Here is a 25,370-nt window from a genome sequence, read left to right on the forward strand (position 1 = left end):
AAACTGCATTGAGAGGAAGGAAAACATTATTTTCTCTGATTTTACAGAGACATGGAGTCCAACTTTTTTACATTCTGTAGGTATTATATTTGTGTGAACATTTATGTTCATCACAAAGTTGTGTGCAAGAAAATTTAAAAAGGAAAGAAAGACAAGAAGGAAGGAAAGAAAGAAAGAAAGAAAGAAAGAGAGGGAGAGAGAGAGGAAGGAAGGAAGGAAGAAAGGAAGGAAGGAAGGAAGAAAAAGAGAGAGAAAGAAAGAAAGAAAGAAAGAAAGAAAGAAAGAAAGAAAGAAAGAAAGAAAGAAAGAAAGAAGAGGAAAATTCTGAGACTTTCACACTGATACTTCAGAGCTCAGAGGATGCATTCTTCTGTCCTGCTTTTGGAGTAACTGGGAAGATCATAAGGTTGGATCTGTCCTCAGTGATTCTGGAAGCTGATTTCTGAATGCAAGCCAAGGAAGTGAGCAAGGACTCAAATCTGAAGACCAGAGCCTTGTGGAGAGGAACAGAGTTGCCTTCCATCTCCACTTGTACATTAGAGCTTTTGATGTATTAGGAGCTGACTTCTAGATGTTTTCAGTTTTGAATTTTGAGTCTGAATTGGTTCTCCTAATCTAGAGCTTTTGTGGGGAAAAAGGTTGTGCTGGATTCGTGATTCAGAAATAGTATTTGCAAATGTGTACACTATTATAGAGGAAATGTTAAGACCTGATACTCAGAATTCCAGTTGGTCGCTCCACAAGAAAGTGAATAGAAACATTCCAGGATTAATTATTGCCCTCTGATTTCATTTAAATATGAGAAATTTTTCTTCTAAATATTTTTCAGTGGGTCTTTATCCTATTGCAGGAAACTGGAATGTGGGGTCTGTGGCTCAGAAAGTCAAACCTTCCTATAAGGACACTGCAGACCTGTTGGTAGCTGGATGTGAGCCATTGCTCCTGGAAGGTCTGTCCCAAATATTGGCTACTATGACCATAGATGGTTTGTCTTCATTGTCAACCAGGTTGAGAAATACCTAAAAGATTAAAAGGCATGCCTCTACTTCCTCAAAAGGATGGACTAATGGATAGAGGCCCACCCTAATTATACAAAACATCTTCCCCATAGACTAGGAATCCAGACAGAATTACAAAGAAGGGAAAAGCCAGCTATCATAAATGCATTCCTCCCTGCTTCCTGGGTACCATGAGAAGAGTAGTCAATGCACTGACCTCAAGGTAGGATCTATCTATTGCTTCCTTCCTTTAAGCTGTGGATACCCAGCATTGTGTCAAAGACACATGAAAGCAAACACATATCTCAAAACCATCTCCAGATGGAGTATGTTGTTCTATCCTTAACCTAAAAGTGAGAAAATGGTGGAACCCAGTAATTGCCTGGGGAAATCTTTTGTTGTCCTGAGCCTCCTGGGTTGTCTGATCAGATATTTATTTGCATGAAAGAAAGAATTTTCACTCATTTCAGAAATAAGTCAGCCTGGTCCAGTCCAGGAATAAGAAAGGTCTTCAGCAGAAACCTAGCATAGTTTGAGCAATATTTCCTGAGTCTTTGAAGAGAGAAGTTTTCCCCCATTCTGAGCTCAGAGAAAGCCCACGGGATTTATGAGAGTCTGTATCCACAGAATTACAAAGATTTTTTTGATCAGATATTCCCCACGACTCTGTCAGGTGGTAGGGTTTTTGTTTCTTTGTCTGCTCGCTTGTTTGTCTGCCTGCTTCTATAAGTGAGAAACAGTAACTGGTTGAGTTGAAAAGTGGAATGCTCATAACTCTTATGCTGGGAAATGAACAGATGGTGGCCGAGCGAAGGATGGCATCACACTAGCTCTAGGGAATAAAAAAGAGCCCAAAGGCCATGTGCCTTTGAGTGTTCTTCCTTCTCCTCTAAGGGAAAAGAGCTGCTTTCCCAGTTCCAATCCCTGGGAAGAGCAGAGGGTGTGGCCCAAACAAGAACTGACTTGGTCAGGGTCAGGTGTGCTCTTAATGTACTCCCCTCTGGATAGGGGGAAGTGACAGTTCAACAGTACATTCTGCCAGCAGAGAAGAAATCTAAAGAGCTTCCTTTTGAATCTTTTTAATCCTCATTTTTCAAAGTTCTCAGAATTTGCCAGATGAGATTGATATAATAGGCATAAAATGTCTGTGTACAACTGAAGTCTCTGCCTCCTCCCTCCTCCCTCCTCCCTAGCTAAGAGTCTTACTAAGAGTGGACACTGGGATTGGCCAGTGAACATGTTAAGACTGAGACCTCTGTTAGAATGTGAAAGAGAAGATCTACTGTCTAATCCCCAGAGCTCCCCACATACCAGGGCATCAGAACCACTGAGCCCTCATACCTTTTCAATAAGTATGTGCTTAACCTGGATTCATTTTCCTAAATTCCTATAGACTAATACAATAGTCCCTAAAGGCACTATACAGACTGGGGGGCACTCACTATCCTAGAAAGCATGGCAATGTGGAAAGAACCCTCCACCACCATTCTTGCAAGAGGGACACAAGTCAGTCACTTCCCTAACAAAATTGAACTGTCTAGGAAGGCCACACCACCTTATAAAGTCCATCTGAGAATGTTACAGAATTCATCCACCTTTCTGCCTCATAGGAATTCTTCCAGCTGTCTCTGAGACTAGAGGCATGGGAAGGTGATGTTAAAGAGATTGTACAAGACTCTTAATTGAAAAGGAGTGAAATTAATTATACCATACTTACTATACCCTTAGCAGAAAACTGTGACACTGTTGGAACTCTGCTTGGGTTACTCACGCAGGTACATCAGATTTCATTAGCACCCAGCTTGTCCTAACTAGATTTTTGAAAATAATAATAATGTTACATTTCTGTGCCACAGTAGGATTCACAAAACACTTTTCAAAATATCTGGATTCAGAGCTGGAAAGATGGCTCAATGGATAAAGACTTACCATGCAAGTATGAGGATGCCAGATAGAAACCCCAGCACTCACATAGAAGCCAGGTGGTGTACCAGCCAGACTCAAGCAAGCTGGCTAGCTAGACTAGCCCACTTTGCAAGCTCCTAGTGTCTGCAAGAGACTCTGCTTCAGTAAAATCAGTTGGACAGCAAAGGAGACACATAGCATTAATGTCTAGCCTCATATGCACACCCAGTATCAACATCTGCTGTTTACATACATTAGTACATGTGTACAAACACATGTTCATGCACACACTGCACATAGATATGCAACAAATAAAAATATAGATTCTTGTTTCCCATTCAACAGATAGAAAAATCATTCACTTCACTGCAATGTAACATTGAGTTCAAGTACAATATTTGAAGGTACAGCTGAAATTTATAACTTAGGTAGATCTTAATGCCACAGCATTTGTAATTTGATTGCTAGAAGTACCTGCAAGCATTTTAGAATAGCACCTTTCTGATGCCTCTGAAATCACAGGCACGTGCAGTAGTGATAGGGCAGCTTGTTAGAAGCCATGTAAGATGCCTTGCACCTACTGTTTTCTCTTCTCTGTGGATGGTTTACAAATGCATCAGGTTTGTTCTCGTACATTTCACATGTGAATGTGGTAGAGCTCAGACAGAAGCACACTATGTTGGAGTGGGAATGATGTGGATCTGAGAAAGAGAGGAGTCTGACATAGAGGAACAAGGACAGTATGAAGACAGGACTTGGATATGGAAGCTCTTGGCATTCTCCCCAGGGGACATCATGTTGCCTCCCTGTTTTAACTTGAGGCTTTCTGGCTGGAAACCATGCTGAAGCAGCAAACAAAGGAGGTTTTCATTATCGTGTTTTACTTTCTTACAAGGATTTATATTTTTTTCTAGTGTTTGTAATCTAGTAGGGGTACAAAATTCCACACTAGATTTCAAGAGTCCCCAGATTTTTTTTCCAGTATTTGCTAGTGGCTAAAGGGAATGTTTATTAAGTATATCATAAATATTTCTACTGGTCAAATATGCAGCATGGTCCTGAAGATGTAGCTGAATGGGAAAAGTGCTTACTCTGTAAGAATGAGGATCCGAGTTTGAATCCCAAGTGTTAAATCTTAAGCATGATCACATGTGTCTGCTTAGGACATATGATGATGGGGGAGTCAATACAGACAGATTCCTAGAGTTCATTGTTCAGCCAGACAAGCTAGGATGGTTCAGTGAGAGTCTTGGACTTAAGACAGCAGTGTAAAGGGTGAGAAAAGTGAACACACACACTATATATGTATAGTGTATATGTGAATGTAATTTTTACAATTATATACAAATATAAATATTCATATATATATATAACTTTTTAAATTATGAAAAATTATACTATGGGTTCCAGCATCTATAGAATCATGGTTCTCTCCTCTTTTCTGCTCCCACATCCAAGTGGTTCATGTCTGGAGCAAACACAGCCTTTCTGACCATTAGGGGAAGAGGTGAACAACTGTATAGAAAAGTAAAAGAAATTGGCAGATATATGCCATGTGACACTAAGGGTAGACAAGACTAGATGAAGAGTAGATATGATTCTAGAATCCATGAAAAAACAGTGGAAGGTTTTAAGCGGAAAAATGATAAGATACAATTTATATAGATTTACACTGAATTCAATAGAGGAATAGTGGATAAATTAAAATCAAAGGATGAATGGATGGATTATGCGGATCTTAGAGCTATAAATGTCTTTCAGTTTGAATGGATTTGAGTTGGGCAAAAGTGGCTGAGTTTGACCGGTGGAGCTCTGGTTGCTGTCCTCTGTAACAATGCAGTAGTGGACTGCAGTGAGCTTGCTTCGTGAGTCTCCAGATTGCTGCTTTGTTGGCATTGGGGCCAGGAGAGTCTTGTAGTCTTATTATGTCTTGTCCAGTTTTACCAGAAATAACAGTGTAAATGCTAATCTCATCCCAGATCAGACCTTAAGCCATATTGCCCTCACTCTGTGGATGTCCCTGGGATCTGCTGCTCTTTGTTCCCTCTGAGAACACTGGAGTGTCTACGTGCCTGGCATGTCTGCTGAAGGAGTAGTACTGCTCAAGTCCCCATTTTCCCTAATAACCTTGTGTCTAAACTGTCCTGCCACACAAGGGAGTGTTTAGAAATTTGCATTTGAAAAGAAGCTTCCTTGCTCTCAGTTAGAGCTGACATGGCCCCTTTTCCTCAGTGGAAATGAAATTTATTAATCATCATAAAACCATGGTATTCTGAAGGTAGAGGTCACCCTGAAGAGAACCAGAACCTTCTCATTTGGGAGGAATAGTTTGAGGCTGCTGCATTTTCTTTAGCCTTAGAAGAGAATGTTGCCAAACTATTGCCTTGAGGTTTCTGCAAAGGTTGAAGCTATGCCCAGCATTAAAGCCTCCAAATAATGAGAGTAGATTGGAAGATGGAGTCATGCTTTCATTCAGCATATCCATACCTCAGGAAAAGCAGACTCTTAGGTGGAGGTACATAGGCACATATGTGTCTGTCTGTGGAGCCCAATCTCCAGTGTCACCCCTCAGGATATTACACAACTTTGTTGTTGTTGTTGTTGTTTTATTGAGGGGTTTTTGTTTGTTTATTGTTTGTATTTTTTATGATTTTTCACTAGCTCCAGAATTTGTCAAGTAATTTAAGCTGGCTGACCACTGAGCCTCAGGGACCCACTGCTCTCTACTTTCCCAATACCAGCATATTTAGCATTTTTGAAAATATTTTTGAGGGACTCTAACTCAGGCCCTCATGTTTGCAAAACAAGCACTTGACCAATTCAGCTCTCTCCCCAACACAAAGTATACATTGTTGCTATAGTCAAACTATTCTCAAAATGAAAAACAAATTGTCCTAAAAGTATATCTTCACACTCACTTTTCAGAACTCCGTTGGCTACTGCTGAACATATCTATGCCCTAACTCCTTTGGCTACTGCTGAACATATCTATGCCGTAGGATTCTTTTTCAGGTCTTCTGTTAATATAACCAGATTTGCCAGGTGAAACAATAAGAAGCAATATAAATCAATAAGATCAAACCATGTGCCATCGTCACATTCCCCATCCTCATGCCTTGACCTTGCATCTGCTACTCCTTATAACAGGTGGGCTCGCTAATGAAATTTTTATTTTGAATGAACAAAGGTATTAAATGAAAAAGAGGGGAATGTGAGCTGACCACTTGTTAGCTCCGAAGAGAAGTGTGCACCTGCAGAGAAGGTTTCATTGCAGCAATACCGCTGAGGACCCCTGGCTGAGTGCTGGAGATTGGACTGGGTAATGTCAGCTCCTTGGCCTTGGAATATGCAGGAAGAGTGTGACTGTTGGAGTGCCCATAGGATGTCCCTGGTGAAGTTGGAATCATCTTTTGTTTTATCCACCTCGGATCTACCTGGGAGTCTGAAACTTAAAAGGTCCTTCACTCAGTTTACCTCCCCATGATGTCTACTGTGTAAGCAACCAAGTCGATCAACCAGATAGGTTCTCATCCAGTACCTGGGACAGCACGGACTTATGCTTTGACCATGTTGCCATTAGACCTGAGTCCTGCCCCAGTATCTTGTGTCAACTCCTGGTTTAATAGACTCAGAGAGGAATGCCTAAAAGGAAAATATGGAAAAGATAAAGAATGTTCAACTTGCATATTAAGAGATCAACAATGAGTCTCCTCTGGTTGATAGTGTAAATAAACTCATTCTTATTTTAAAAAAGAAAAGACCGCTAAGTGGGTCTGGGGCATCCTTCATCCTCCAGTTGCTATGAGTGTTGTTTGCTAGTGCAGCTTAGCCATGCCCACCCCAGCTCCTGAACTTAGCTCTCTACTAAAGAAATCTATTTCAACTGGGTGCTTAATCTTCCACCTCGTAGGAAAGTCCTTAACTGGCATTGGTATTACTTGGACATTAATTAGCTTACTGACTTGCGTCCTTTGGAGAGAACAGCTCTAAAATAGCAGCAGAATGAGATGAAAGCCAGCCTCGAACAGTGTTCTCTGCTTCCATCTTTTCTCTTGCTATGCCTGACTCCTTTTCCTCTAGAGATCATGCTCTCCACAAACCACTTGTGCTAGAGACTCCACGTCACACATGCCTTCCATGAACCTTACCCTAAGATAACATCTGCACATTGATCAGTATCAAAATCTCACTGTTCAAATCATCTCCAGAAAGGAGTTTGGGGATGGCTGTCAAATAAGCAAGGCCATGCAATATCAAGTGTGCATATCACCCTGGGAAGGCATTCCTGCTCCAATCGTTAAGAACTATCCCAAGATTGAATGAGATTCTAGGATACTAAGATGGAAACCAAACCACACTATGATTTCTGAGTATGACCCAGGGGTCCCACAAACCCTTCACACTGTCTCATCTAAGTACAGCTGCTCCTTTCAATCTGAAGTATTGGGCAAGAGCTTCCTAAACAAGCCGCTGATGTGCCTGATCTCATTTGTGTGGTGACAATCAAATTAGAGGGAAAGACATCTAGTTCATCCGTTCTTGAGGACTAAGTTCTGTTTGGGATACTGGGATTCTCAAGACCAGTCTCTTCTGTTTGCTTCCTGCCTGCCTCAGACTGTGAAGTAGCAATATCACAGTAGATGAGGATGTGTATGTGTGTGAGTGTATGTGCATCTGAGTGTGAGTGTACATGAGAGTGTGTGTGCATGTGTGTGTGAGTGTAAGCATGTGAGTGAGTGAGTGTGTGTGTTTACAGTTATATGCCACATCTATGGAGTGGTCCCCTGAGACTTTTTACCACCAAGGTTTTCATGGTTTATGTAAATGTACTTTGTGATGTTTCAAAGACAATATCATATAAAGATACCCTTCTCAGAATGGGTCCCCATCATTAACTTGAATATGACTATATGTGGAATATATTCCTATGACCAACTGTGTTAGATGGATCACCACACTCAGTCTGAGCCTCTTCATAGTCTGCAGCGAAGAGGGGCTGTTTCATGTTTTAGGATGAGGATGACCCCTCCATGCTGTCTTGGGTCTCTGTCTCTCATTGCTGGAGTTATTGAAGTGTAATCATGGTACATCAGTGTACATCAGAAGAGGACCTCACAGACCAATCTCACCTCTTCTTCCCTTTGCAGTTACGGACGAGTTTATGCTGCCGACCCCTACCACCACACACTTGCTCCAGCCCCCACCTACGGCGTTGGTGCCATGGTGAGTAGCAGCTCCTCCTGTCCTCTGCTCCTCTGCCGTCTTCCCTGCCCCCACCCCAGCTGGGGCCTCCGGATGGGCTGATGGTTGAAGTCCTCTCACTTTCCCTTAATTGAATTTGTCTCTTGTGCTAACAGCAGCTAAAATGCCACATTAATCCTCCCAGTAAACTTGATAAATGTCTTAATTTCTTGGCAATGTAGTGCATGTAAGTTATTATATTTCTAATTTTGCAAGTCTCACCTAGCGAGCACTTACCTTAATGGAATAATTAGTCATTTTGATAATTAAATCCATCACTAACGGAATGCAGTGTCAATGCAGAACTTTTTTTTTCTTTTTTTTCCCTTCCCTCCCGTGCTGCTCTGCTCATTCACATAGCCCCAAGGTTCCAGCCCCAGCACAGACTTCAGAGGAGCTAAGCTGCAGACTTCCAGGCCTCTGCTGTCAGGCAGCTGAGCATCTGCCTGCCTCTCCTCCCCTTTTACAATTCATGTTTAAAGTCATAGTCGCCCAGGAGCGAAAGTAGACAGAGGGGCACACTTTGTGTGTGTGCCTAGTACATAAGAAATTAAGGAATCAGCTGGCTTTGGGGGTTGTCTTGTTTGTTTTTGTTTTTTGTTGTTTTTTTTATTTTCTTTTCTTCTTGGAGTATGGGAAGCCGGGACTTTTGTTTTGTTTTTTCGTTTTGGGAAGGGAAAGGGGAGGGGAAAAGTGGGGGGCAAGGGGAGGGTGGATTTGCCTGTACTTGTTCAAACTTCTATGCACTAACACTCTTGAGTCCAGTAAGACATGTCCATTGCGTGGAAGCATATGCAATCAATACAATGCCTTGGCATGCAGTCTTCTGCTTGAGTTGAGAATCTTAGTCCTCTCCCTAAAACTCAGTCCCACAGGCATTCATTGGAATGGCCAATAACTGCAGGAAAGAGAAATGCTTAAGTGTCATAGGAAGCCATGGCTAGGCAGTTGCCTGGACCCTGGGTCATAGAAACCCAAGCAGGCATAGAAGAGCCCACTGTTCTACATAAACTTCATTATACCCAGCAGTGCTCCTGTCCCACCCCCCCTGAGACATCAGAATCTATAGGTTGCCTAGCCAAACCTAGAAACAGGCTTTTATTCTTATTTCAATGTGACATCCAACAACCCAGCGTCAAAACCTAGGCCACTTGAGGAAAGGGGTGGAAAAGAATCCTGAATCCCTACATCCAATATGTTGTCTAAAATGACCTTCGAATAGACATAAAGCTTCTCCCAGTGGAACATCATATCAATTAATCCATTCATCAAAGAAACAAACCAGTAAAATGAGCTGGTTCCTATCCATCCACTTTCCCATTTGTAAACTGGAGGCTTCACAGCTGGTAGGTAGGACCAGCTGATTGAATTCAGTTTCCTGGGATTATTTTTTTTTTCACAAGGAGTTGCAAGAGGAGGTCAGGAGTGACCACCATAAGTTTCTGACAAGGTCCTGGGATGGGGAAGGGGATGCCCTCTAATTGGGTTGGTTTTGAGTGTCTATTTTTTTTTTTACATTAGTCTTTCTGATGATCCACATGTTACAAAAGGCAACATGTAAAAAACCACACCCCTCGAATTGCTTTGTTTCAGAATGCTTTTGCGCCCTTGACCGATGCCAAGACTAGGAGCCATGCTGATGATGTCGGTCTCGTTCTTTCTTCATTGCAGGCTAGTATATACCGAGGGGGATACAACCGGTTTGCTCCATATTAAATGATAAAACCATTAATCAAACAAACAAACAAACAGATAAACAAAAAAACCAACCTTCCAATGTGGGGAGAGAGGAAGCTTTCCGAGGCCTGAGTGTTGCGTCACATGCAGTAGGACATCATGTTAGCAACTCAAAGAAACAACTAAATATCAAAAAAAAAAAAAAGAGGAAAAATTACATTTTTTATCTTATACCTCAAATATTTTGTTCTGTGTATTTTAATATTGTGGGTCTTTGGTTTCTGAAGGTTTTTGTAGTTCAGTTGCTGGCGGTAGAAGTTTTTGTGGTTGACCTAGAGAGAGGCTAGATATGAATAAAAACCGATTTAGGGCCATATCCAGAGTGCTATATTATGTAAATGAATTCTATATGCCGAACATGAAGCTACTGGGGTTAAGCTGTTTGGGAAGACTGTAAATGGCAAGTCATTCTTTCTGCATTATTATTATTATTATTTTATTCTGTGAAAGGGGAGGCCGGGAGGGGCTTAGGGATTTGGGACTGGGGTTTGGCTGAAAGGAAAAAAAGAAAATATATATATATATATATATACATATATATAGTAACTGATGAATCTAAATGACCCACTGCACCAACTATCATAAACCTCTGGTTCTAAGTTACTTCTGGCAAAATCAAGCCAAAGGCTGTGTTAAGATTCCGCTTCGTATAGCACGGAGATTGCAGTTGAAGGAAGGAAGCTGTGTCGGCCAGTCCACCCTCTTATCATTCCACCTGCAGGACTCAGCTTCTTACCTACCCACTAGTTATTTAAGGAAAGGCTACTAGTTAGGTTAAGCAAAGGCTACTAGTTAGGCCATCAACAAGCATTCTTTTTATATTTCTTCCAGTATGAGAAATTATTGATATCACTGCTGACTTTTATATTACGGGAGGGAAAAATTAACATTAATAAAAAGGTGATAAAAAAGCAGTTTCTATTTTTTTCTTTTTTTCCAAAAAAGAAAGTAATAAAAACTTAAATTCTTTGTACCAGTTAAAAATATGTATAAACTTTACATCTGTGCAGTGGAGTTATGTTCTAGAGACAGTCTCTGAGGCTTTAGTTCTAGTTTAGTAGATTAACTGTTAGAGACAGACGTATAATTTTTATGGAATTACATGATAATCATATCTGGATTTATAGTCGCATTTTACAAGTATCGCAATCATTGAATAGAGATAATCATGGTATTTTCATCAGCTTGATACTTTTTGAAAACATGACTGCGCTGTGAGCAACTTGCAATTTTTCAGTCTGTGAGAGCCTGTCCTTCCCTCTCCCCAGTGCCCCAGGGTTATCATAAACTGGTATCTTTATTTCTATTGCAAGGCCCAACAATTGTCAGAAGGAAGCAAAAACAAGATTAAAAAAAAAAAACTAGAACCATGCCCTCCATCCCCAAAGACCAGTGCCTGCCCCATCCTTTCTAGGAGCAGGGCCAGAGCAACACAGCCGAAAAATTGCAGCTTGTGATTTTCTTCTGTTTGAATCCCCCCATGTTGTCCTGTTTACAAGTTAACCTAAGTTGGGGTATCTGTCATGGGTCTTCCTGTTTTGTATTTAAATTCTAAAATATCAGCAAGCTGTTCCCTGAGTAGTGTTACTGCCTGTGTGTGTGGTGCCGGCCCCACGGCACGCACTTTAGTAAGTTATCAACTCACGCTGTGAACCTGCCAATCTGCTGTAACAACTCTGCTTTAAAATCAAAACCAAACAAAACTTTAAAAAGAAAAAAAAAAGTGTTTGTGATCCAGCTTTTCCTCGTCATCCTACGTGCATGCCCGTAAGATCGGTTGGATATTAAACCATCAATAAAGTTTCATGAGATTTGAAAACAAAGTTTTCGTAGCTTCAGTATCTAAGACAGGTGATCATGGTTTGGGAGAGAGAGAAAAGCAAAGGGCGAGGAGGGGAAGGGGGATAAACTGCTGAACTGGTGAGAAGAGCAAATTCTAGGAACTGGTTTTCTTTCACGAGACCCCTTTGAGTAGGGAGAGATGGGGCCAGGGGGAACTTTTTGACAACATCACGTTCCCACGTCCCTGGCCTGCTACAGTGTGCATCTGGTTCATGTTATCCAAGGCAGCAATTTATCATAATGCTGTAGCATCCGACCCCAGATGGGGTCAAGATAGTAATAGAAAAGGGGCTGCAAAAAGATCAACAGACTCCTCCCAGTCGCCACAGCTTTCCAAGCCCAGAACCTGCATTGTGTATGAAATCACAAACATGGAATTCTTACTGTGCTGGCTAAAGTAAAACTCATTTGCAGTTTTGATTTCCATCAATGAACTGTACTTTCCCCCACAATCGTATGTAGTTTTAATAAAAATCATTTAGAGCAAGTGGGTGCCAACCGATGTCGCAGAACCTTTTGTCTAGGCACTCTGCTGAGCTGCCGATAAGTCGTTTTAAACTGTCATGTCAGAGGTGTAAACAAACATTTTGGATTTTTTAAAACAACAGTATTTATTTGGAATGTTTTCATTTATCTAAATAACTATTGCTATTATGAATTATGGAAAAAAAGATTAATGTGGCATATAGTGACTTCTTAACACACATCACTCAATCTGCAAACCCAGAAAATGTGTATATCTGTCTTTAGAAATTAGTGTTTATATCACTTACAGTGGTTTGTGAATAAAGAAAACTGGTTTGTAATATCAAAAAAAATAAAAGCTTAGTCTGAAAAGGTTAAGTTGGTGTTCTGAGTTCTTCTGTCTCTGTGGATTTCTTTATGGAGTCTATTTTACACACATGGACACACACACATACATGCACACCTGTAGCCTGGTGTCCATGAAAGGCCCAGAGTGGGAACCAGCAAAATAAATAACGGTGGAGTAGACCAAATGCTCCTGTAGCCACTCTTTCCTCTTATATCCCTTTCTTTCCTTCTTTCTTCCTTCCTATTTTTCTTTTCTTTCTCTCTCTCTCTTTCTTTCCTTCATTCTTTTTTCTCTCTTTCTTTCTTTCCTTCTTTTCTCTCTTTCTTTCTCTCTCCCTCTTTCTTTCTTTCTTCAATACTCAATGGACCCATATAGGGATGTCTAAGAAACAGTTCACTTTAGCTGCTCTGCATGGTACAGTCTGTGGCTTAACCTCAATATTGGCATACTGTAAATTTCAAATACAAGCAATGAGAGTAGTTGAGGCCATTTGTGAGGAAACCTGAGAGCTCGCACTACTGGATGCTTAGGATGGGTCAGGCACCGTGCTTTGTCTTTTGTACTTCTTATTTAAGCTAATCATTTAGGAATCCCCTCAGAACAGAGAGAGGTAAGGGTGTCTGTGACCAAGTGTAAGGACCTTAGGTCAACCCCTAGAGCACACACAATAGAAGGTAAAATGACTGCCATAGATTGTCCTCTGAACTCTATACTTGCATTGTAGCATGCATATACATTTGCACACACACAACCTATGAAAAATTGAAGAAGTGCACCAGAAATTGAGCATAGGAGCTCATGCCTGCAATCTCAGCCTCGAGATGGTTTGTCCTTATGTTCAAGGCCAGCCTGGGATACGTTGTGAAACACTATCTGTAAAGTGAATTGTTTTTTAAATTAGAGTGAGGGTCTGTGTGTGTGTGTGAGTGTGTGTGTGTGTGTGAGAGAGAGAGAGAGAGAGAGAGAGAAGGAGAGGGAGGGAGGGAGGGAGAGAGATAGAGGGAGGGAAGGAAAGGGAGAGAGAGAGAGGAGAGAGAGGGAGAGAAAGAGGGAGAAAGAAAGAGAGAGGAAGAGTTTACAGCTACATGCCACATCTAATGTTTATGGAGTAGTCCCCGAGGATTTTAACCCCAAGTCTTCATGGTTTGTGTAAATATACATTGTGATGTTTTGAAGGCAAAAATCATAGTACAATGAGGCCCTTCTCAAATCAGGTCTCCATCATTAACTTGAATATGACTGTATATGGGATATATTCATATATGACCAGCTGTGTCATATGGACCACCATGCTCAGTCTGAACTTCTTTTTTGTTGTTGTTGTTGTTGTTTTTTGGTTTTTCGAGACAGGGTTTCTCTGTGTAGCCCTGACTGACCTGGAACTCACTCTGTAGACCAGGCTGGCTTTGAACTCAGAAATACACCTGCCTCTGCCTCCCAAGTGCTGGGATTAAAGGCATGAGCCACCACCACCTGGCTGAACTTCTTAATATTCTGTAGCAGAGGGGGTTGTTTCATGTTTTAGGATGTGTTTCATGTTTTAGGATGAGGTGCCCCTCTATGCACTATGCACTACACTTGAGGCCAGATATTTTGGAATTATAGGCATTTAAGGGTCACCTGATATGGGAACTAGGAATTTAACTAGGATCTACTAGAAGAGCAGTATACATTAATTAATTGACTAATTTTAAAAAAGGAATCCTTCATGCTTAAACTATCTACCCCATGTAGTTACTTATGAACATCTTAATGCTGCCTTGTGTAATTATCTTAAGCTTAACAATCCTGTTAATCTGAAAACATTCAAGGGTTAAAACAATGCCAAGAAAAGCTAGACCATAGCCCTATGCCACAGGCTTTTTACCTGTATGGTCCAGTTACCTAAAGCATGCACCTGCCAGTTCTGTGGGATATGAACGTAAGGCTCTGTGGTGAAGACTGCAAGTGTTTCCCCAGAGACCTGCTTCTGTTCCCAGCACTCACATGGGGCAGCTCCTAGTTGCCTATGATTCCAGTTCCAGGGCAATTTGAAGTTTCTGTCTTTTGTGGGCATCTGTTCTCTCTCCTCCCTCTCCCTTCAACACACAGACACACACACACACACACACACATACACACACACACACTGCACAATCATCTCTTTAACATGTGTCTTATGTAGGGTTTCTATTACTGTGGAGAGACACCATGACCACAACAACTCTTATAAAAGAAACCATTTCATTGAGGCTGGCTCACAGTTTTGGAGGTTCAGTCCATAATCATCAGGTAGGAAACAGCAGCATGATACCAGACAAGGCGCTGGAGGAGCTGAGAGTACTACATTTCTATCCCCAACCCACAGAAAGAGACTATCACGCTAGGCCTAGCTTGAACATATGAGACCTCAAAGCCCACCTTGAAGAAGGCCACACCTAACCGAACAAGGCTGTACCTCCTAATAGTTCCCTGTGGGCCAAGCATTCAAATATGAGTCTATGAGTGCCATTCCTGTTCAAACCACCACAATGCGCTTGCAGCCACACTTCAAGAATGATAGGCTAATATCACAGACAGGTAAAAGTGTAGAGGTGCAAAGAGTGGTAGGTAATCTAAGATCAAATTGCCAGTGATGGGGAATGTTTCCATCTGGCCAACCAGAACTTGAGAAGCAAGATTTTTTTCACCCAGTATGTCTGATGAATACCTTTGATTTCCCATCCTCTTTCTGTATCAAAGGTTGTCTTATAGCATTGAATTCTGAAGACTGGAAGGACAGCTGAATTAGTAAAGTACTTACTGTGCAAGCCTGGGGACCTGAGTTTGGATCCTTACCACCCATATAAAAAGATGAGTGTGGTGGAGTTAGAGATAGGAGGCTTCCTAAGGCTCACTGGCTAGTTAGTCTTGTTGAATTGGTGAGTTGGAGGTTCAGTGAGGGACACTGTCATGCAAATTCTCTGTCTACTTCCTGACTTTGGAAAAATCAGTACTTTGGATGAGCACTTCATGGCCCCATGCATACGCCACAATCTGGCACATAAGCAAAAGCCCTGCCATACTAGGACATCATCATATTTACAGGAAGCTCATAGACTTCCTCTCTAAATTCTATCTGGTGAACTAATCACAAGGGTAAATTGCTACACCACTTAGCTGGTAGTACTTGCACAACAAAGAACCATCGTTATCCAGAAGTTACCATCTTCCAGGAGCCATAGGGATTGAGCCTGTGGTTCACTTTCTTGCAAACCCAGACTGAAGAACATATGCACTGTACTCACATATGCATGTGTGTGGGAACTGTGTGGACACAAGCACACCACATGTACCTACATAGAAAGTGTACTTTCAACCTTCCTCTCCACAGCCATGGTTACTTTCATCAGTAACGAAGTAAAAACTGAATATGAAATAAATATCACGGGGCAGTGATAGCACACTCCTTTAATCCCAGCACTTGGGAGGCAGAGGCAGGTGGATTTCTGAGTTTGAGGTCAGCCTGGTCTACAGAGTGAGTTCCTGAACAGAGAAACCCTGTCTCCAAAAAACCAAAACCAAAAACAAAAGAAAAAGAAAGAAAAAGAAAGAAAGAAAGAAAGAAAGAAAGAAAGAAAGAAAGAAAGAAAGAAAGAAAGAAAGAAAGAAAGGAAGAAAGAAAGAAAGAAAGAGAGAAATATCCCTGCACCAGGAGAGAAGACACATTTTCTTTTTTTTTTTTATTGGATATTTTCTTTATTTACATTTCAAATATTTCCCCTTTCCAGGTTTCCCCTTCAGAACTCCCCTATCCATCCCCCTCCCCTGCCTCTATGAGGGTGTTCCCCTACAAACTCACTCCTGTCCTCTCACCCTGGCATTTCCCTACACTGGGAATCAGTGTAGGAATTAGGCCCAAGGGCCTCTCCTTCCACTCATGTCCAAGAAGGCCATCCTCTGTCACATATGTGTCCAGCACCATGGGTCACTCCATGTGTATTCTTTGGTGGGTGGTCCAGTCCATGGAAGCTCCCAGAGGTCTGGCCTGTTGACACTGTTGCTCCCTCCATGGGGCTACAAACCCCCTCAGCTCCTTCATCAACTCCTCCATCAGGGACCCCCAAGCTCAGTCCAAAGGTTGGCTGCAAGCTTCTGCCTCTATATGTCAGGCTCTGGCAGAACCTCTCAGGAGACAGCCATACCAGGCTCTTGTCAGCAAGCACTTCCCGGCATGCGCAATAGTGTCCAAGTTTGGTGGCTGTGTGTGGGATGATCCTTAGGTAGGGCAGTCTCTGGACAGCCTTTCATTCAACCTCTAATCCACACTTTGTCTTCATATTTCCTCCTGAGAGTATTTTGTTCACCCTTCTAAAAAGCACTGAAGCATCCACATTTTGGTCTTCTTTCTTCTTCGGCTTCATATGGTCTGTGAATTGAACTTGTGTATACCAAACTCTTGGGCTAATATCCACTTATCAGTCAGTACATAACATTCTGTTCCATTGTGACTGAGTCACCTCACTCAGGATGATGTTCTCAAGTTCCATCCACTTGCCTATAAATTTCATGAAGTTGTTTTTAATAGCTGAGTAGTACTCCATTGTGTAAATGTACCACAATTTCTGTATCCATTCCTCTGTTGATGGACATCTGGGCTGTTTCCAACTTCTGGCTATTATAAATAAGGCTACAATGAGCATAGTGAAGTATGTGTCCTTGTTATATGTTGAAGCATCTTTTGGGTATATGCCCAGGAGTGGTATAGCTGAGTCCTCAGGTAGTACTATGGCCAATTTTCTGAGGAACCACCAAACTGATTTCCAGTGTGGTTGTACCAGCTTGCAATTCCACCAGCAATGAAGGAGAGTTCCTCTTTCTCAACATCCTCACCAGCATCTGCTGTCACCTGAGTTTCTCATCTTAGCCACATCTTAGACTGGTGTGAGGTGGAATCTCAGAAGTGTTTTGATTTGCATTTCCCTGATGACTAAGGAAGTTGAACATTTCTTTAGTGCTTCTCAACCATTCAGTATTCGTCGGTTGAAAATTCTTTGTCTAGCTCTGTACCCCATTTTTAATAGGGTTCTCTTGTTCTCTTTAGTCTAACTTCTTGAGTTCTTTGTATATATTGGATATTAGCCCTCTATCAGATATAGGATTGGTAAAGATCTTTTCCCAATTTGTTGGTTGCCGTTTTGTCCTATTGACAGTTTCTTTTGCCTTACAGAAGTTTTGCAATTTTATGAGGCTCCGTTTGTCAATTCTTGATCTTAGAACATAAGCCATTGTTCTGTTCAGGAACTTTTCCCTGTGCCCATGTGTTAGAGACTTTTCCCCACATTCTCCTCTATTAGATTCAGTGTATCTGGTTTTATGTGGAGGTCCTTGACCCACTTGGACTCAAGCTTCATACGGGGAGATATGAATGGATCAATTTGCATTCTTCTGCATTTTAACAACAGTTGAACTAGCACCATTTGTTGAAAATACTGTCCTTTTATCACTGTATGGTTTTAGCTCCTTAGTCAAATGACCATAGATGTGTGGCTTCATTCGGGGTCTTCAGTTCTATCCCATTGATCTACTACACTCATCTACCTGCCTGTCACTGTACAAATACCATGTAATTTTTATCACTATTGCTCTGTAGTATAGCTTGAAGTCAGGGATGCTAATTCCCCCAGAAGTTCTTTTACTGTTGAGAATAGTTTTTGCTATCCTGGGATTTTGTTATTCCAGATGAATTTGCAAATTGCTCTTTCTAACTCTGTGAAGAACTGAGTTGGAATTTTGATGGGGATTGCATTGAATCTGTAGATTGCTTTCGGCAACATGGCCATTCTTACTATATTAATCCTGCCAATCCATGAGCATGGGAGATCTTTCCATCTGCTGAGGTCTTCAATTTCTTTCTTCAGAGATGACACATTTTTAGAGGTTAGGTTAGCAGGGGGCTCTTTTACTTTTTGTTCATGTAGAAGTATCTGGGATACTTATACAAAAATTCTCCAAATCTTTTCCAAAGAGTATGAAAATCTCAGTGTATTAATGGCCCAAGATTCTACCTGATGTTTAATACTGAACTAGGGACCAGCTCCTCACACAACCCACAGTGGAGCTTTTTAATACGCAAGTAAAATTGTACCCTCTTGTTCCTGATTTTTATGGTTCCAGGATTGGAAGTTTGCATTTGGTCAGTAACAGTTGCCACACTAAGCCCTTTAGAAGGCTTTCTCTGAGACCCCAGTCTTGCCTCCTATGCTGTGCCCTTCCTTGAAAACTGGGGAGGCACCTGTGGCTGGAGAGTCAGCACAGTGGCCACAAGTGCAGATGTATCCACCAGAGGAAAGTATTTACTTTGTGTCTCTCTAATGGAAAGTTGACATTCTGAGAATATTGATGAGTCACTAAAAGCCAAGAAGGCCTTTCTAAAAAGGAAGCAATCTGTAAATAAAGCAAGCTAAACCTATTTAGATACATTAGTTTTACTCTACATATGTATTTAATCTGAGCCCATATGCACATGTAATTCCTATTATCCATCTAAAGGATACAGTAAGACTGCTTGTAAATGTTTCAATTCATTTGCTTTGTGAGTATCTATGTGTGAGAGAGATGCATGGGCACACATATACATGTGCACACATGCAATCATCTACCACAGTATGTTTGTAGAGGTCAGAGAACAACTTGTAGGAGGGTTCTATCCTTCTACTGTGAGGGATCTTGGGATTATGCTCAGGCAGTCAAGCTTGGTATCAAACTCATTCATCTGCTAAGTTATCTTTCTAGCCCAAAGACATGCCTTGTAGAGGATCTAACTGCCCAGTGGGGTCCTTGAACATTAGATGCATTGAAACCTGACCTGCTATGCAGAAGTGTTATTTATAATAAAAAAGCATACCATTTACATACACATACACACATTTCAGTAATGTATCTATATGTGATATAGGTTTATACCTAAATATTTAGACATCTTAAATAAATGTATTTATAGGTACATATAGATTCAAATTTGTTTGTGTATATGAGTTGTGTGAACTGAGAAACATGTAGCCTGGAGGTCACTCTCAGACAGATGACATTGCTTGGGGTGTGCCCAATTTGGCTCTTTGAGGCAGAGTATCTCATTGGCCTTGAGCTGACCAAGTTAGCTAAGCTGCTAGGCCACCAAACTTCAGGCAGGGGTCTACCTGTCTCTACTCTCCAGCTTTATGTTTATAAGCATACATTACTACACCTGGAGCATAAGACTTCAGAAGGCATTGGTAGTGTTTTGCCACCCAGGCTGCCTCCACTAAATCGAGGGGCCTTGCTCTCTGACATACTTCACACTCAGAGAAGTTTGTCTAAGTCTAAGAAGCTGCCTGGCAAACTTGGATCTAGATTAGGGTGCCTTGAATTCTTTGCATTGATGATCATCTTTTCCTCAAGAAATCTTAATATCACCCCAAGTATATAATTATATACAATAAATATATATAAGTCAGTCACTAATAAACATCATAAAGAAATACAATGTAAAACAAATATTGGTATGTATATAATTGAAATGCATTAAAGAGCAAATATGCACACTAAGATGAATGTGTTTTTTTTAACACAATACAATCCAAAGATACACCAATGATATTAACATGCTATGAGATGATGACAGAAAAAAATATTGTAAAGTGCTTGCTTTCTGCAATTAAACCATTATAATCCTAGAACAGTGGGAAAACGTGTGTACTGTGAAAACACTGCAGTTGGGCCTGCAAGACGGTTGGTTCAGCGGAGGTGAACGCCTGTCGCCACGCAAGACAACCTGAATTCATTTCCCAGGCTCCACTTGGTAACTATTAAAAGAAAACCAATCCCCATATGTTGTCCTCTGATCTCCAAATTCATACCTTGATACACATTTACCTACCTCCACCACACACATTATGAATGCACAAAATAAAATGATCATAAATTTTTTGAAAACTGCAAATCATGACATATGAGAGTCTCAAATCTAGACTAAGGAGGTGTGGGCATCTTTGATGGTGTGGCACAGTATGACATCATGCACAGTGCGAAGTGCAAGTGCCCTGTGTTTAGAATCAATGCAGCAGTGAGGTCTCAGAAGCCACACAGGGGAACACTTTTGGAAAAAACCTGAATTCACCCTGCTTTGGTTTGAACTGCTTTTTGGTCACTGTGCATTCAGAAACTTTTCTCTCTTGTCACAAAATTGGGTGCAATCCCCACAGTGTAGGCACTTTGGTCTAGAGGGTGCAATGACACATGAGTCCCCAGAGACCACCTTCCACTCCTGTTTCTGCATACCTATGAGCAGACATACCACTGCTCCCAGGATTAAACCTCAGGACACTAAGAATGTGCTGGTGACTTTGACATCCTAGCTCTCTGACTGAAATAGACAGATGGTGTGTCGCCTGAATGAAGCAAAAAGTCAGAAGGAGCAAGAGTATTCCCCAGGCTCGGGAAACGAAGGGAGAAAATAGCAGGCATAGGTAGAAAATAGAAGTGCAGAGACCCAAATAAAGTAGGGTAATGGTGCCAAGCGGGCAGGGAATGGCTGTGAAGGCGCAGAATGCAAATTGGAAGTTCAGCCTCCAGATGCCAGCAAATGTTAAATCTCCCACAGCCCCAGCATCTCAGCTCTAGCTCCTTGCAAAACCCACCTTCAAGCAGACAATAATAACTGCAGGGAGCAAAGCAGCCCCTTCCTGTTCACACGTGGGGAGTCAAACTTCCTGCAGCCACGCCAGGAAGTTGTGTAGAACTGAAAAAGCAGGTCAGAGACATAGTGCACAGCTTGCTTTTTATCTCCTCCAAACACTCCCAGGCTGGCTAGAGTAAGGGATTGCAGTTCATTACTGTAAGGAGGACTTCAGCCCAGAACCCTGATGCAGCTGGACTGGACCGTCAGTGGACCAGCTGGCTGCGGCTGCTTTCACCTTTTTAAATTCTTCTAAGTTATGTGACTAGATGATGTATTGTCCCTCCAACTTCTTCCCTTTGTTTGAAGACCTGCTCTCCTCTCACTGGTGTGGATGTGTATGATGGGGATAGGGTCATTCAGAAAGACAGCTAAAATGATGCTTTAACCAATGAAGGGAGAAGCGCAGGAAGTAAAAAAACGCCATGGATCATTCTGTTTTGTTGCTGTCACTCAAATACTGATATCCAGAATTATTTCTGCCTGGCACAGTGGAAGAAAAATATACAACTTTCCTGGTTGAAAAGTAAGCTTTCTGCCACTTAAAATGAAATGATCCACATAAGTTCATTTAAAACACACACAAATATAACAAATAGAGAGAGAGAGAGAGAGAGAGAGAGAGAGAGAGAGAGAGAAATGTGTGTCTTCCATTAAGTTAAAGATCTAATTATGAACAAATACACAAATGAAAAAATATACAACAAAATATAGCAGCTACAGGTTCTTAATATTCTTTTCTGGATAAATTTGTAATCTTTTCTTTACTGCCCTTACAGTTCTCTCAACATCTTTGGTTTCCTCATCCCTCCTCCTCCCTCCCAAGTTCCCTGTGATCTTAAAGCAATTTAATTAGCCTCTCTGAGATTTCATATTGCCAAATCCCATCATCTGGCTCCACTATGGCTTCAATGCTGCATAACACTCAAGTCTCAAGCTAGTTACCTTTAGCTTGAAGACATATAAATGCCCCTATTTTGGGACTTGATAAAAAATACAAGAACCCCAAATGAGATTAGATTAAAAACCACAGAGGGAGTGCCCACTTGAAACACTTGAACATCTTTACACTGTGGTGTCTGTGTGCCCCACCAGCCTGTCCAGTAAGCTACTGGCAGTCTGTGCTTTGGGTCTGCAAGGCATGAAAGGTACCTAGGTCCAGAAGGCAGCAGAAACAGCAGAGCAGAGGTGCTCTGCCCCATGTGTAGGTCCCATTGATTGCACTTGACATTAGGTAGAGAGACATGACCATATCCAATGTACTTCTTCTTTAAGAAAACAGGAAAAACTCAGACTTCCCTGAAATCTGATTTCAGAAAGAGATGTCCAACAGAGTTCTCAAAATATTGGACTATGAGGAAAGTGCCATGAGGACCCAGCTTGTGGTTCTGCCTTTTCCCCTTCCATGAACCTCAAAGTTTTCCTCTCCACACCCAAAGGGCTGGAGTGATAGCTCAGACACTAAAGCGCTTGCTACAAATATGAGCACCTGAGTTGAAACCCAGAATCAACACTGAAAAACTTGGTACAGTGATACATGAGTGTAATCCCAGTGTTGGAAAGGCAGAAATGGGCAGATCTCTGGGCCTCCCTGACCAGTCAGCATAACCTAACTGTCAGGCTCCAAGTCAATGAGATCTTACCACTATTAAATAGAATCTGAGTTTGGCTCCCAGTACTCACCTGGAGCTCATAAACATCTATAACTCCAGTTCTCCAGATTAAGAATTTGAAGAAACATAATCTATGGGGTAGATAGGTAATGAAAACACCAGAGAATGTGATTGGTTGGAGCACACGTGGGGGGGGGGCAGATAAATGGATCTTCTGGCTTCCCTCAAATAATTTGAATTGTGGTGAAAGGAAAAGTTGAAAGGCTCTGACAGTGCCCAACTAATACAGAATTAGAGTCTCACAGCCATCCATTGAACTGAGCCCAGGGTCCCCAATGAAAGAGCTAGAGAAAGGACCCAAGGAGCTGAAGGGTTTGCAGCCCCTTAGGACAAACAACAATATGAACTAACTAGTACCCTCAGAGCTCCCAGGGACTAAAACACCAACCAAAGAATACACATGGGGGGACTCATGGCTCCAGCAGCATATGTATAGCAGAGGATGGCCTAGTCAGTCATCAATGGGAGGAGAGGCCCTTGGTCCTGTGAAGGTTCTGTGCCCCAGTGTAGGGGAATTCCAGGGCCAGTAAGCAGGAGAGGGTGGGGTGGTGAGCAGGGGGAGGAGGAAGTAACAGGGTTTTTTTGTTTATTTGTTTGTTTTTTTTCCAGAGGGGAAACTGGGAAAGGAGATATCATTTGAAATGTAAATAAAGAAAATGTCTAATTTAAAAAAACATTGAAATGGGTAAGTGTTGAGAGGACTTATCCTCAAGGTCGTCCTCTGGCCTCCTTAGCTCTCACTCACTTGTGTTAGCTCTCCGCCACCGTTTACAGGCACACACTCGTGGACACAAATTACAGTTACCAAGACCTACATTTGCCCCATATACATAGATTCTAGGATTAGAAAATGAAGGTTAAAAAAAAAAGAAAAGAACAGAGCATGATGGTACACAACATTAATACTAGTATTTGGGAGATAGAGGAAGATGAATTTCTGTGAGTTCAAGGTCAGCCTGGTCTTCAAAGCGAGTTCCAAGATAATCAGGAGTACAAGGAGAAACCCTGTTTCCAAGTGGGGAAAATAAATGAGAGGCAGAAAAGAAGACTGAGGTGAACCATGTAGACCAAGTAGGCCACTGTGAACTAAACAGTCTCCAGAAAGTCTTCTATGACAGTGTGATCAGCTATGTTCTGAGTCCCTAGCCACTAGGTTGGTTTCTCTCTTGATACAACACTGTACTTATCCTCATTAATCTAGGACTGCACAGGATAGAAGGGATTTGGAAAAGAGGCCCTCAGGATAAACCTTGGCCGAAGACATCATAGCTCATTCCTGAAGTCCCAGTATGCTAACAATTGGAGCCAGGGCTGTCTCTGACTCTGTTGACTGCCATTGGATTCCCTTCCTTTAGCAGGCCTGCCTGGTCATGCCTCAGTGGATATACTTAGAACTGCTGCAGCTTGATGTACCAGGGTGGGGTAGTACCCAAGGAGGGGTTCTGGTCTCTGAGGAAAATGAGGAGAGGAACTTGTGAGGGTGGGTCTGGGAGGATAGATAGGAGATGGAGGCTGTGACTGGGATGTAAAGTGAATAAGTAATTAAAAAATAAAATAAAGTGGTAAAAGAGAAAAATACACACCTGAGGCCGGATGGCAGGCCTAAAGGAAGGTGAGACAGCAATGTCATGGGTCATGGTGGAGCACAGGGGTTGTATGTAGTTGCTTTCTCCCTGTCACACACCACCAGTGTGTTGGCAGGCATCCGGCTACACCACATTGAGTTTGAAGCTCCTGGAATGAAAATCCATGTGGCTAGAAGCAGATTTTAGAGTCAGTTTCTCTCCACATCTTTTTCTCCTGTCACTTGATAAGGATCTTGATACACAATGGTATCAGCAGTAAAAAAGAGGTTATGTCAAACAGAACTATTCAGAAGTGTCTATTTGAGATCCAAAATGGAAGCTTTATCTAGTGTTTGGCATAAATTTACATATTCTTCTCTTCCAAATGACTACAACTGCCACACAAGACTTTGTTGACATCTGCCAGCAGGACAATAGTGTGCCACCCCTACAAGCACATGAAAACTATCCCTTACCCTGAACCTTTGCATAGTAATGGAGGAACACAGAAACAAGTGCTGAAAAACAAATTGGGAGAAAAAAAAGCAAACACCTTGGCCAAGGCCCCATGATAGAACAAGTCCTCAGAGTGTTCTTTACTAGAAAGCACAGCTGGCACCACTTAGACAGTATCACAGATGTCTTAAGAAACAGAACCCTACCAAAGACAGGAGATGGCTCTTCATTCTATGAGCCTCAAGGAAATGTTGCATTGTATCTCATTTGCCAACTGAGAAAATGCAACCTGGTATATACATTAAGGTATTATATAGAAAAATAATAAAAATATCTCTTCATAGAAAAGAAAATGACAAATGTAGGCAAAGTGGACCAGGGTCATCCCAGCTGAATAGAAGATAAGGACCACAGTTACAGAGACAAGTCTCCCAAGCTCTGCATGGTTACTAGCAGGACTGGGTT

General features: G+C 41.7%; 1 protein-coding gene across 41 annotated transcripts in view; it reads left to right on the top strand.

The window, feature by feature from the left end:
- The window catches only part of Rbfox1 (RNA binding fox-1 homolog 1), a 1,556,838-nt gene extending 1,544,275 nt beyond the window's left edge, over positions 1–12,563 (top strand). For 16 of the 41 annotated variants that reach the window (XM_031361938.1, XM_031361958.1, XM_031361932.1 and 13 more), the window contains 2 exons: positions 8,051–8,126; positions 9,738–12,563. In XM_031361938.1, the coding sequence (XP_031217798.1) occupies positions 8,051–8,126; positions 9,738–9,860 (199 nt within the window). In that variant the 3' untranslated portion in view covers positions 9,861–12,563. Of the gene's footprint in view, positions 1–8,050; positions 8,127–8,504 lie in introns of all 41 variants that reach the window. The other 25 variants (XM_031361857.1, XM_031361806.1, XM_031361863.1 and 22 more) reach the window with 8 other exon arrangements.
- Positions 12,564–25,370: the final 12,807 nt, after the last annotated feature.

This window comes from Mastomys coucha, unplaced genomic scaffold (genome assembly GCF_008632895.1).
Source record: "Mastomys coucha isolate ucsf_1 unplaced genomic scaffold, UCSF_Mcou_1 pScaffold12, whole genome shotgun sequence".
NCBI classification, from domain to species: domain Eukaryota; kingdom Metazoa; phylum Chordata; class Mammalia; order Rodentia; family Muridae; genus Mastomys; species Mastomys coucha.